The sequence below is a fragment of the Sceloporus occidentalis genome, unplaced genomic scaffold (genome assembly GCF_023333645.1).
Source record: "Sceloporus occidentalis isolate IW3139 unplaced genomic scaffold, rSceOcc1.0.p SCAF_9, whole genome shotgun sequence".
Lineage (NCBI taxonomy): Eukaryota > Metazoa > Chordata > Lepidosauria > Squamata > Phrynosomatidae > Sceloporus > Sceloporus occidentalis.
The window spans coordinates 27,125,724-27,140,398 of NW_028316989.1; the positions used below are offsets into that span (position 1 = coordinate 27,125,724).

At 44.8% G+C, this 14,675-nt stretch overlaps 1 protein-coding gene across 1 annotated transcript in view; it reads right to left on the reverse strand.

Moving 5' to 3' along the window:
- Window positions 1-449: 449 nt before the first annotated feature.
- The window catches only part of LOC149307113 (ras-related protein Rab-8B), a 35,536-nt gene continuing 21,310 nt past the window's right edge, over window positions 450-14,675 (reverse strand). Inside the window, exons 4-8 of the mRNA XM_089538161.1 lie at window positions 13,896-13,973; window positions 8,872-8,961; window positions 8,082-8,147; window positions 6,045-6,095; window positions 450-4,548 (exon numbers count right to left, since the gene is read on the reverse strand). Of these exons, the coding sequence (XP_089394287.1) occupies window positions 4,456-4,548; window positions 6,045-6,095; window positions 8,082-8,147; window positions 8,872-8,961; window positions 13,896-13,973 (378 nt within the window). The 3' untranslated portion in view covers window positions 450-4,455. The remainder of the gene's footprint in view (window positions 4,549-6,044; window positions 6,096-8,081; window positions 8,148-8,871; window positions 8,962-13,895; window positions 13,974-14,675) is intronic.

Below are 14,675 nucleotides of genomic sequence, written 5' to 3' on the forward strand. Positions count from 1 at the left end.
TAAGGCCTTAGGAAATGGCTTCTGCCCACTTTCTCTTGTTGCAAAGCCTCTCCTGGGTCTAAAATGGTCTCCAAAATGCTCCCTCCAAAAGTTTCCGGGGACATTTGGAGACCAAAAGTATTGCATGGTTTTTTTGGCAGGAGTAGGTACGTCCTTCCAAATTTTAGCCCCACTGCCAGAGTCGCTCACCCTTTGTGTAGACGATAGTGTTAAGCCCAATGTGCAGAATTGCATGCATTACACCAGAGAAAGATGTACGAAAGGTCACCAGAGACGCTTCCTCTGTTGTGAGATGGAAAGGCGTCCTTACAGGAGGTAAGTCTCTTACCTGAGGCCTCTTCCAGAGCCAACAGCCATGGAACGCTCTGCAGACATTGCCCAATGCCAACGTTACGATTTCATACAAACCCCCAACACTTTATTATGTAATTTTATTTGAGACACACATAGTTATAAAAGAGTTCACTTGAAATAACAGCCCCTTTTCCCCTCCCTCCCCCTTTTTGTCTTTTTACATAGCATCAGTATACAATTAATGGTCAGGTTTACAAGTTAACCATATGATAAGTCCATTTTATCATCTGCAGGAGCATCTTCCGCCTTTATGCCTTTGGAGATGTGACCAGATGTGCTTCACACTCGGCAAAACAACTGTATGTAAAATAAAAATATTAGGCTGCCTTGGGTCACGCTTTGTTCCTCCGAATTTAGTATACTGCATTAAAAACGATAAACCCAAGGGGATGGGGAAATGTCCTTTGCACACTTTCTCTTTTGTAAGGCCATAGGAATGCACTACAATTCCTCCAGAAACTAGGAAATATGGTTTTTAAGACTACATTTGAAATGTAAACTATGAGACTAGGATGTGGTTGCACCAATTTCACAATCGGCCACAGCTGGCCTTAAATCTTACTAACATTTCACTCATTGTTCCCATCACAACCAAAAATGTTAAAATTTTTATCTGCCACCTATCACAAGCCTTCCAGTGTTGCCAACCACCAAACCATCATAACAGAACCAGGTTTATAGTACAACATCCATTTGGGCCTAACAGAAGCAACAGACTTTTATTCTCTTCAACCCGAAAGTGAGAAACAGGAATGCACTTGGGACTGATACACTCCGTATATGTATTTTTTTTTAGTATGATCTACACTTCTCAAAAAATAAGCCAGCAGGTATTTTACAAGTATTGTACAGAAAGAACACAAAAGAAGTTTGCCAAAAGATTTAAGGTTCTTCCTGTGCAGCCTGGGAACCCAAACTTTTTTTAGAGTGAAGCATGAAACCTAAGAAAACAAAACCTTCTGAAGTTATTTAAAAAGCCCAATGGAAGGAGGCTTTGATGGATCGCTAGGTTTAAGCTAAGCAGGACTTGTGTGTTTTCAAAACTGCGTTCTCTCAAAGTCAGTAGTAAAGCAGAGGCTCAATGGGGAAAGTGGTCTTTCTGTCCCTGAATCATGACGAAGGAATGCCCTTTTATTAAAGGGAATGAGGTCTGCAGAGAAAGGCCAAATACGTTGTTATCTTGGAGAAGGTACAAAAAGTTTCTTTTGGAGGGGGGAACCTAAGCTAGCTGATAGCAAAGTTGCAATTTAAAGGCTGAACCCATTTATGATCAGCCTTATGAGTATCTTCTCCAGGTTAGAAAAGTTTGTAGGAAGTGACTGGGCAAAGGCCACCTCTGACTGTAAACACTCGCTTGCCTAAAGCACTTGAGGGAAGTGAAAAGTTGGCTTTGTGTGGCATTCCTCACCTGGGCACCTTACCTCAGACTACAGCTCCCATCATCCACAGCCAGCATGGGGTTGATGAGGTTGCAGTTCAATATCTGGAAGGTGTCAGACTGAGGAAGGTGGATAGAGCACATTTCACTTTTGCAAGGCATAGCAGTTGCAGGAAAGAAAAACTCAACAAGGTCTTGATCAACCATCATGAAAAGTCCAAAGTGCAGCCATAGCACTTAATATTGCTGCACAATGCTGTTGAGTTTTTTTTGTGTGTGTTACTTTTAAGATTACAGTTGTTTCCTCATGAAACAAATATTTCTGAAACTTCAGCAGGGAAAAGACAATTGTGTCACTAATAAAAACCCCAAATGAAAACAAAAACCCACCCACCTCCAAACATTAACATCACGAAGAGAAGTGAACTGAGTGTATATGTGTGTGGCATCCTTACGCCAAGCTTAAAGTGAATTTCCTATGGTCTTACTCAAATTTTTATGTACATTTTAGCACAGCTAGAAGTAAGAAAATAGCAACGTTTCTTTTTAATAAAACAAAAAACAAGAGCAGATTACCCCAAATTTGCTGCTGCTTCAAGAAGCATTTTTTTTTATCGGTTCAACTAGTTGCAGGCTCTCTCAAAGGGAAGTTCACAGAGATGAAACCCTCGCACACAGAACCAAAACATAAAGGACAACACGGGCAAAGAGGAAGCACAACAAAGCAAAGAAGAATGTGCGGAAGGGAACCACAGAACGTGTCAGTTTTGGCTTTCGGACAGCCTCCTGAGATACAGATTACGATACAAAGTCACAGGTGATAAAGAAAAAGATGGACATTCATCAAAGAGAGCCCCACTTGCCCTAAAGAAAGCACTTTTGATATAAATTAGGAATGCTTTAGTTCAAATGTGGGACCCAGAGCTGTCAGGCAGAAACAAGTATTTTGCTGTTTTAATATTCTCAGACACACTCCCTTTTCTTTTTCCATCAAAACAGATCGGGGGGACTGGGGACACAATCCAAGAGGTAATTTGCACAAAATGGTTAGGCCTGCAGGTGAGGAGTGTGTCTATGCACACAACTCCGGAGGAATGGTTTCTTTCCTAACCTGTTCAGAGGTTGAGAAGATGCCTTCTGTTGGTTTCCAATGGCCAACCTACAGTATTTCTGAGAAAGACAGCTAGACCCAAACATCATTTTGACTAACTTAACAGCCTCTTTCAAACTATCAGTCATGGTTCTGTCTAGAGTAAAATGGTCCAGACGTAAAGAGTTGTAGTTTGTAGGGGTCCTTGTTTGGCACATCAGTAAAATAAAGCACCTGTTTTAAACCCCTGCCAAGATTTTTTTAAAAATGAAAAATGGGAGTCTCAGCTGAATGAGAAAGGTGGCTGAAGGTCTGAATTAACTTCAGTTCCCCACGAATCAAGGATGGTCATACCTGGAGGAAGAGCGACTATGCTTTTTGTAAAACACCTTCTTTATCAGAAGGGACTGAAAACTAAGGGGACACTTGCTACGTGAGCCTTCTCTATCAATATTCAACAGGGTGAAACCAGAACCAGGAAGCTTTAGACTCAAAACAGCCGCTGTTCTGAACACAGGCGACAACTCGAGGCTCTTGTGAAAGCGCCCAGAAATAGAAATGAAGTTGCAGTGCAGGTGTCACTGAGCTGAGGACGTAAGAAACAGAAAAAGCAATACTCTACATTCAGGAAGCAAAATGCCAATTCAGTGTCAACAGATGTGTGTGTGTGTGTTTAAAAACAAAATGGGTAGCGATTACCCCAATGGAGAGATTAAGTGCCTGAGGTGTCAAGCTCTCCTCAACATGTTAAACAAAGCCCACTTATATACTGCTTACAGGTTTGAATGCCTGAGAAAAATACTAGGGACATATACTAGACCGCTCTGTACGTGACTTGTGCCCACAGCAGAAAGTGGTATATGTCAAGGTACAGAGTGAGTGGAGTTCACATAGGATGCACGCAATCCATCCTGCCTTCTCTTCCACTCTGAAGGAAGTAACTCACATTCCAGAGCACATCTAAGTTAATTGGAGTGGAAGAGGAGAACTAGGTGGAGGGAACATGGGAAGTGCACACAGGTTTGGGCTGACCACTCATAAATGCAGGCAGCAAAATCCTCTGTGCCGGGTGGCTGTACCCATGGAGAGCTGGGGCATGTGCTCTACAGAGGCAGGGGAGGGAGTCCATTCCGATCCTTTCACACTACTGCTGGAAAAGAACAGAAACGCACAGCGTCACGTTACAGACCGCTTAGCAGACTCCCAAAAGAGCTGTGCAAATACCCAAGGTGTACAACTGTGCTCTAAGCAGGCAACAAAAGGCTAGTACAGGTGTGCAAAGAAAAAACAACAACAACTTAGCAGCTTTTGAAGCAGGCAGTGAAACAAAAGTGATGAAGAAGAAAGAAGATGTAGCTCCTGCGTTTGTGTTTGTCTCTCTCATTCTCTCTCCCCCTCAACTTCACAGCTTCCGTGTTTGAGAGGAAAGAGCCCGACATGTTGAGAAGCAGAGCAACCTAAAATCCATTCACTTGGCTTAGAGCACTCTACATTCAAAAAGAGCTCTCAGCAGCAGCCTGGTGGTAACAGCTCTGAGGCGAGGTGAGCCTGTGCTTTCAGAGAAGCAGAAAAGGGTTGGTTGGTTGGGTTTTTTTTCTTTCTAGGTATGCTGCAGTCTATTATTAGGAGTTCATCAAAGCAGCGTGCATCGAAAGAAGCTGCTCTTCTTTGATCTGTTTTCTGTGATTTTCACTGGGCCGCTTGCACCTGCCGAACTGTTCTCATTCTAAGGAGAGACAAGGACAAAAAATGAGAGACGGAAGTGTGCTATGTTGTTATGAAGAAACAAAAGGCTTGCGGCTCTTTGGGGTACTCAACAATACTCTCAAGTCTAATGGAGAACTAGTCAAAAATCCTGTTTGATCATGTATTGGTGGATCTGAAAGTGGGCTAAATTAAGAGCACATAAGCGCTCTGTGGGGAAATAAAGGATCCTAGAAGCCCAAACTGTCCTCACCCAGTGCATTTCATTGCACTGCTGTACTCCTCCTTGCAAACAGCCCCTATTTAGGTCATTTAACTCTGCCCCAGCACTGCAGCATTAGAATCACAACTAATTCAGAGTTGCAGGGTAGTTACTGCCTGTTGCAGCCCTGAGTCACTACCCTAAAATTGCAGCCTTCCAGCTGGAAGTCACAGATACACAGGGAAGGACCATTTTTAACAGAGGACCTTTTAATCCAGAAGGGTGACCAAGTAACTGAACATTATTCCAACACTAGAGGTGGGCAACTGTTGGAGGCTAAAGGCTACATTAGCCCTTAGAGGAGGAGGGCCACACTCCCTGCTGCATTTTTCCCCTGCAAAAAATGAAAATGAACAAAAACAACTTCCACCTAACCAACTATCTCTTGCCCCCAAATGTACTCTAGGACTGTGGAAGGATTTCCACCGTGTTTTTAGGCTACTGGCCATTTCTGGCCTAAGACAGGCCTTTTTAAAATGTCACTTCTTGTTAACTTCCTCTTTAAAAAAAGTCTCCTCCAGGCCTGAACTGACCCAGGGGGGCAAAACATGGCAAAAAATATCACCAGGACCTCAGAACATACCCAGTTTGGCAGGGACAATGCTCTTCCTCACCCATAACTTTTGTCATCTTGACCATACTCTTTTGATGCTATTTGGCCACATGTGTTCCAGCTTTCATCTGTGAAATGCTGGGAGGGTATGCCAGAGGGGCAAAGCATTACCCTCGCAAATAATTTTTGAGACCTTGGGGGTGCTGGAGGCTGCACATGGCCCACTTTGCCCACCTGTGCCCTACTCAAATGTAACCGATTCATGCAAAAGAGAAGTGGCACCAGCAGGTTCTCAGGTAAGTCTCATTCATGGGGTTCATGCAGAGGAGGAGCCCTTAACCAGGTATGCTGCACTTGGGTTTTACATATTAACATCTTGCTGCTTTGGTCAGGCTAGAAACAGTTAAGATCAAGATTACATGCCATTGAAAAAGAGAACAAATAAAGCTGTGTTTGTGTGCATTCACACCCTGGGCTTTCTAGTGGAAAATGCAAAGGCACCTCCTGCTGGGTGAGAAGTTGGCTTCACAGATATTCCAAATGCCCCCAAAGATCACTATAATAGAGGTAAAACCTCCAACCCCTAACACTTGGGAGGAGAGGGACTACAACAATTTGCCTGGCTACAAAGGCTAGGCATAATCTGTGGGCCTCTACAGCAAGACAGACCAGTTGAGAGTTACAGATAAGGAGATGAACAAACCATTTTTCTGTTGAGTTTTGTCATAATATCCCGTGCAAGAGTGAAGAACGCCTGGAAGCAAAGCAAAGAATGATCAGACAAAGGAAACAGGATGGGAGCATTAATTTATGATTTACTTTTATTTATTTAATGTCTAGCTTTAATTAATTAATGCCTTTCTCCTGGCAGGGGACCTAAATTGGCTTACAAAAATGCTAGAACAATGAAATAGGTATATGACAATTAAACAAATTACCATATTAAAATGCAATTAATTTTTTTTTAAATATGTAAAGTCATGCGAGTGTTACCTAATCTGTTTAACTAATCTGTTAACACTAACACTTATTAGTTAACATAGGTTAACTAGCTAAAAGTGCTGACTCTAGACATTTCTACCTTGGGAACCTGAAGCACAGGGTGAACTGTCTTCAAAATCTATAACATTTCAAGCAAGATTACAATGACAGGAAAGGCATGATCTTAAGAAATCAAGATTGGCAAATATGCTGTGAAAATGACTTCACAGATATCTTGACAGACTCACAGACATATACGCTGTATGTGAGAACGACTTAAATCTGGCAGACTTCTGACATTTGCGATACCAGAGTCTCCATTTTTGGCTGTAAGCCATGCACAACATCTGCAAGGCCCTGCTGGACATGTGCTGGCTTGCACACAGCAGCAGCCACCCACCCACCCTTGCTTACTTTCTGAGTCACATTCAGGCAGGCTTGCTCTGCAAGAGAGAAGCTCTGCAGAAGACTTCTGTTGCCTCTGCCTTCTGTGGAGCAAAACCCAAAGCGAAACAAGGCCCAGCCCTTCCTGCTAATCCTCTGGAGGAAGAGGAAGGCCTTCTTTCACTTTGCACCAGACTATGGAGAAAGAAAGCTGTCGTGTGGATCCCCATGGGGCACACTTTCTCAGCCATGGTTCCTAGAATCCTGGGATTGTGGGAGATGTCATGAATTGAAGAACACACACACACACACACACACACACACACACACACACACACACTTTTTTTTTGAGTTGTTGGTATAATTTTTATGCCAGCATTTCCTGGGTAAAAAGGTTGCGAAAGACTGCTACTGACTACAGTATATTGCTCCATTTCCCAGAAGAGGCTGTCTGTCTCGCTCAGTGCTGCCTGGTCTGTTGGACCTAATTTCTCTAGGGTCATGAGCAGAGAGCAAGAGCGAGGAAAGGCTCTCCCTATCTCCTGCTGCCACACCCATTTTTCCTCCTGGAGAATTATTTCTATCTATCCATCTATTCCCCTTCCCTCCTTTCTCCCATGCAATACCCAAGGTGGCTTACAACACCAGATTAAAACAGAACGCTGCCAAAAATCAATACAGATGAAGGATTAACTATTGTATTAAAAACAGCACCAAATTAAAAACATAGAAGCATCTAAAACCAAAGAAATGAAGGGGAAAAAATCATCACTTCCCTTCCAATTAAAATACTCTTTTGCGGCAAACATTTCAGCAGCCACCAAGAAGGCCTTCTCTTGTGTCCTGTAAAGGCAGTGGGACCTAGAAAAAGCTTTCTCCTAACATTTCAAAACTCAGACAGGCTCATATAGGGATATATGGTCATTCAGACAGTCTGGCCCCAATTCTATAGAGCTTTGTATTTTGTGACCAAGACGGTGAATACCAGACATTGTACTGGGCCTTCTAAGTATAAAGCATACAAAGCTCTACCACTGAAATATGGTCGTCCCCCCAAACTTTTGCTACTTTTTGACAGTCATTAGGTAAGGCATCCAGAAAGGGGATCTTGCTTTCTAATGGGCATGTGGACATATCCTTGAGTCCTGAAAGCTTTGACGGCCAAAGGGGCAATTACTGGCTAGTAAACCAAGACAAGCTTTAAACTCCCGCCCTCATCCAGCATCTCTATAAAAGGAGAGTGTTGTCTATTATTTATGAACAATATCATTTATCATAAATTATCATTTATGAGGACAGACAATTCAGACACACCAAGTTAAATTCTCAAAAATATTCTAACTGCAAGGTTACTAGCAGTTCTAGTCACTCTTACCTCTTCCACATTTATGCTCGATTTCGCACTGGTCTCCAGAAATTTGATTCCATAATCAATCGCTAACTGCAAGAGTTTCAAAGCATTCATTGTTGAGCATTTAATAAGTCTAATTTCAATATGCAGACAAGCCATGTATCTGTCCAGCTATCAGCTTTAGCACAATAAAGAGTTACAACCCAGGCTCCCAGCAAGGCCAAAGGCACATCCATGGCCCTCAAGAGAATTCTGAGAGATCCACAGTAAAAGGCACTGATAGAACTGTTCTGCACAACTACCTTGGGCTTGTCTCATCTCCCACAATTGTGTCCACTGTATATATACTTGAATCTGTACACAAGGTGAGAATCTTCTGGCCTTACAGGTGGCGTTGGACTGCAACTCCCAGCAGACTTAACTTGAAGAATAATAGCAGTCCAACAATACCTGGAGAGCCACAGGGTTCACATTTCTACACTGGATCATACACACTGGGGTGTGTATCCCTGAAGGCACCGTCTTCAAGACATGTCTCACTGTATTAATGTTAGATATTTGTATTTTCAGCTCTTCGCCTCACAAGACTTTGACCCACTACAGCCAGCAGTGCAGACTGGTGGCTTTATCTTGCCAGCTGTTTTATTTGAAATGAGTGAGCTTCTTGGAAATAATGCAAGTTAGCATAATGCAATACATTTGCTCAGTTGCGATCTAGTTACTCAGTGGCTCAAAACAAAGCAACGCAACAAAGGAGAAAAACCAGAAACATTAAAAATAATGTCCAAGGAATTATTATATTGGCAGGATTTACCTTTTCTCCCTTTTCTTTTGAAACTTGCCTTTTCTCATTCATATCACATTTGTTACCGAGGATCATTCTTTCTACGTCTGAAGATGCGTGCTGAAGAGAAGAAAACACAAAGGTAAGAGCAGCTGTGCCACAAAATGTATTCATCAGAGCAATGACACAAGAGAGAAAGTGTTCCTAGAAGTCAAGATGGCTAAACTGAGAATATCATACTCATGAGACGATGCGACTCTCCTTGGAAAAGACAATAATGCTCGGTAAAGTGGAAGGCAAAGCGAGAGACTGCACTACAGCTGAACTGATTTGGGCAAGTAAGCCTCAGATGCCCTGAATTTGTAAGACTTGAGTAGGGCAATTGATGACTGGAGATCTTGTAGATTTCTCAGTCATAGGGTTGCAGAAAAATAAAGGTTTTTTTGTAAGTAAGTAAGTAAGTAAGTAAAATTTTATTTGTATACCGCCTTTCTAAGACCAAGGCAGTTTCCAACATTCCACATAACAATAACAATATGACAATATGTCAATATAAACAGTATAAAATCACAAAAACATAACATTAAAAACCTTATACAATAAAAACAATAAAAACCACCACTCATGCCAGCTGACATGCTGACGAAGGGGGCGAGGAGAGAATACTTCAGGGGTCAGAGAGTCAGGGGTAAGCCTGCTCAAATAGGAATGTTTTTAACCCCTTCCTAAACTGAGTAAGGGAGGCGGCTGAGCGGAGCTCAAAGGGCAGTGTGTTCCAGAGGCTGGGGGCCGAGATGGAAAAGGCCCTCCTAGTAGTAGCAACTAATCTGGCCTCTGGAACCCTTAGCAATTGCTGCCCGGTTGATCTGAGTGTGCGGGGCGGATTGTACGGAGAGAGGCGGTCCTCTAAGTACCCTGGGCCCAAGCCATTTAGGGCTTTATAGGTAACAACCAACACCTTGCATTGCGCCCGGAAGCGAATAGGCAGCCAGTGTAGGTCTTTAAGGACCGGTGTCATATGACTGGCCCTGGCTGTACCAGTGACCAGTCGTGCTGCCATATTCTGCACTAATTGCAGCTTCCGGGTATGATACAAGGGCTGCCCCATGTAGAGCGCATTGCAGAAATCCAAACGAGAGGTTACCAGAGCATGTACTACAGTTTCAAGGTCCCTCCGGCCCAGGTAGGGACGCAGCTGGCGTATCAGCCGAAGCTGATAACAGGTGCTCCTGACTGTCGCACTCACCTGAGATGTAAGGTGAAGCGACGAGTCAAGGAGCACCCCCAAACTGCGTATCGAGTCCTTCACAGGAAGCGTGATCCCGTTTAGGACAGGTGGAACCACCGCCGTTCCCGGACCAGGGGAACCTATCACGAGTACTTCCGTTTTCTCTGGATTCAGGCTGAGTCTGTTTTCCCTCATCCAGCCCATTACCGACTCCAGACAGGCCACGAGAGGAGAGATGCCATCCCCGGTCACTGCATCAGTCGGAGACATAGAGAAGACTATTTGGGTGTCATCAACATACTGATAACCCCACGCCCCATGTCTCTGGATGATCTCTCCCAGCGGTTTCATGTAAATGTTAAAAAGCATGGGAGACAGGATGGCTCCTTGGGGTACCCCAGATATAAGGGCCCTCCTATCGGAGCACACGTCCCCCAGCTGTACCATCTGGAACCTCCCAGAGAGGTAGGATCGGAACCACTGGAGCGCAGTGCCCCCGATTCCCAACTCTCCCAGGCGCTCCAGAAGGATACCATGGTCTATGGTATCGAAAACCGCTGAGATGTCTAAGAGCACTAACAGGGACACGCTCCACCTGTCCATGCCCAGACGGAGATCATCGACCAAGGCGACCATAGCAGTCTCAACCCCGTAACCCGCCCGAAAGCCGGTTTGAAATGGGTCTAGATCAGGGGTAGGCAATCTTTTTGAGTCGGGGGCCGGGTTGCTGTCCCTCAGACAACTGGGGAGCCGAAGCCGGAGGGTGGAGCTTCTACCCTCTGGGGGCGGAGCCGCACATGGGGGTGGAGCTTCCACCCTCTGGGGCGGAGCCACATGCCAGGGCAGAGCTTCCACTATCCAGGGGCGGAGCCACATGTCAGGGGCGGAGTTTCCACCCTCCAGGGGCGGAGCCGCATAATATTTGCAAGAAGCTACTAGGGCCGGCAATGCCATAACACAGGAAAAACGCATGCACACTGTCTCAACCCACAAAAGAGCAAGCAAGTCCATGTGGGGAGATTTTACAAAGAGAATACCAAAGGAGAACAACAACAATAATAAGAGCAATATTTGCAAGAATGGAAGCGACTAGGCAAGGCCACAAAACAGCAAAAAATGCATGCCACTGTCTCAACCCACAAAAGAGCAAGCAAGTCAATGTGGGGGGATTTTGCAAAAAGAATACCAAAGGATAACAACAACAATAATAAGAGCAATATTTGCAAGAATGGAAGCGACTGGGCAAGGCCACAAAACAGCAAAAAATGCATGCCACTGTCTCAACCCACAAAAGAGCAAGCAAGTCCATGTGGGGGGATTTTACAAAGAGAATACCAAAGGAGAACAACAACAACAATAAGAGCAATATTTGCAAGAATGGAAGCAACTAGGCAAGGCCACAAAACAGCAAAAAATGCATGCCACTGTCTCAACCCACTTTCTTTCTCTCCCTTCCTCCCTCCCTCCCTATCACTCCCACCTTCTCACCTTTTCTCTCTCTCTCTTCTCCTCTCCCTCCCACCCACCCACCCTTTCTCTCTCTCTCTCTCTCTCCTCCCCTCCCTCCCTCCCTCCCTCTCTTTCCTCTCCCGCCCACCCTTTCTCTCTCTCTCTCTCCTCCCCTCCCTCCCTCTCTCTTCTCTCCCTCCCACTCTCTCTCCTCCTCCCCTCCCTCCCTCTCTCTTCTCTCCCTCCCACTCTCTCTCCTCCTCCCCTCCCTCCCTCCCTCTCTCTCTGCCTCCTCCTCCTTCCCCCCGCCCCTCCATTTATAGGAGGGAGGAGGGTGGGGCCAGGAGGGAGGTGGGTGGGGCCAGGAGGGATTCAGGGCTCCAGAGGCCGCATCGGGCCTCCCAGGGGCCCGGTGAGGCTGCTGAAGCCCCGTTTCAGGGCTTTGGCTGCCGCATCGGGCCTCCCAGAGGCCCGGTGCGGCTCCTGGAGCCCCGTTTCAGGGCTCCAGAGGCCGCATCGGGCCTCCCAGGGGCCCGGTGAGGCTGCTGAAGCCCTGTTTCAGGGCTTCGGCTGCTGCATCGGGCCTCCCAGAGGCCCGGTGCGGCTCCTGGAGCCCCGTTTCAGGGCTCCAGAGGCCGCATCGGGCCTCCCAATGGGCGCCGCCATTTTGCCCTTCAAAATGGCGGCGAAGTCTCGTGCGGCCTTTATGGTCACGCGAGACTTTGCCGCCTTTTGAAAGGCAAAATGTCGGCCGGAGCGGCCGAAATCGGCAGCGATTTCGGCGGCCGGAGGGAGCGGGGGCCAGCAAAAAGGCGCCCGCGGGCCGCATCCAGCCCGCGGGCCGGAGGTTGCCAACCCCTGGTCTAGATAATCCGTTTCATCCAAGATCGATTGAAGCTGGATCGCAACCAGCTTTCCACAACTCCCTCTAAACATTTTAGACCCAGAAGAGGCCTTTTTTTAACAACAGGAAGTGATTAGAAGTCACTTCCTGATTCAAAAATGGCTTCCCTGGGGTTTAAACTGGTCCAGGAGCCCCCCCCCCCCCATGCAGTGGAAAACACTGCCTTGCTCCCTAGATGGCATTGCAGGGCAATTTTTTTCTTTGCCATAGGAGCTACTGGGGGAACCGATCTTGATACCCAACTTGATTTGCAGATGTGGTAAAAGTCTAGAAAGTGAGACAGCTATTGCCCATATAAGACCTAAATCTGAATATCATATGTCTGAGTATAGACTGCAAGCTGCCTTCCTGCAGACAAATAAAATTTGACATTCCTTTGAGAAGACAAAACCATCAGTACGTCTGGCAGTCAGTTAGATTTTGATCTTCTTGATCTCTTCATTCACTGTTAACTCCCAGTGTTCCACAGGACAGACCTTCTTAAGCTAATCGATGTAGGGCAACTGCAATTTTTCCTCCTTCAATGTTCCTCGGAGTGTGTTTGTGCCCACTGGCCACAACACTTTCTTGTTCTTGGAGACTCTCCAAGGAGTAGTAGCAGATGGCTCATGGGCCAGCACTCTTCCATGGACTACCATTTTGAGCCCCACTGTCAGAGGGCCTGCTGTTAATGACAGATTGATGACACTGATATAGGTGCTGTCAACTCCTTTGACCAGTTTCCCCCATGTCAAACCCTTTCCCCCAAATACATCCTCCTCCAAACTTTCTCTGGACCATTTTCACTTCCTCTGCCCCTCACTTTTCTTTATCTGATTCAGTGTGTTGCAAAGCCCTGCCACCCTTTGCCACCAGGCTTGATTCATGCTACCAAGTAAGCCCCACGTCAACTGTTCCAAGACAGGGTTTGCTCTGTGCTGGTGGCGAAATAAGCAACGAGTGGTAAACAAAGCTCTTAGAAACAAGGAGGGGAGGAAATGAACAAGGCTTTAGCCCAGAGCTAAGCAAAATGCCTGCCAACTAGAAGGGAAACGCAGAGTGCCATTATTCAAAGATAAACCCTAAAACAATATTGAGCCATGTACTCTCAAGCACAAATAGGCCATAAATACACACCTTGGCAGTCCCTTAAATTTTGCATTAATGCTTGTTTAAGCTCCAGCCCCCACATCAATGGAGAACGCACTTGGAGTGATCCTCCACTAATCTGTCCCCAAGAATTAACCAAGAGTTAATCTAGCCTCTCCCTGCATCCACTTTTCCTTTTTTTCCTTTAATTTATACCACGTGAATACATATAATTTTTTTTCACTGTGGATTTTGGACCTCTTTCACCTGACTTCCCTCTGTGATATGATAAACATCTTTTTTAATCATTGTGAAATCTAACTGATAGTAACATTTCAATCTTTGTTCAAGTCTTCGCAAAATCACCAGGCAGGTCAAGCTAGATATTTGCTTATATCCACCTACCTCTTCTATGTTCCTTATCCAGTTTTTAATGTTGTCAAAAGACTTTTCATTTGTGATATCATATACCAGCATTATTCCCTAGAGAAAATAGATTATCAGTCAAGTTATGTAGCTATTATTTGACTCACACTTTTTATGCTGCATAGACTTCTGAGTGATAAACAGGGATAGAGATGTACATTTTCGGGAAACTTTAAAGCCATGATGAGGGGAGGGAGTCTTCCCCGGGGAAAAAATGATTATTTAACCCCTCCAGCCAACAATATTAGCATCTTTCACTTTGGTACTTTAGGAATATAAAATGCATTTATGCATAACTTGTGTCTGGCATAAAATTATCATGACTGATTTATTAAAAAAGTACAGTTTACTCAGAATATAATTACAAAATGAACTTACTTTTTTAGAATTTTGTTTTATGATAAAATGGAACGACAAAGTCTTGAGAACACCTGTACTTTTATGGCTTTTATATGAATCAATGGGCGCTGATGGAAGTTGCCACATTCCATTGCAGCAAACCCCCTCAGCTTAATAATAATAATAATAATAATAATAATAATAATTTGTATTATGCGTTTTCTCAAAGGAATCAAAGCAGAATCTAACAGTATAAATAAAACATCAAACAATTACAAAAAATATGTTTTGCAACCTACTTATTTTCATGCCATTCTATCCCAAAGCTCTTACTTGCGCTCTGTCCTCAGCCCTATGCCATCTGTAGCTCAACACTCCTGGACCAGATGGCATCTATTCCCATTCCTCTATCTTTCCACA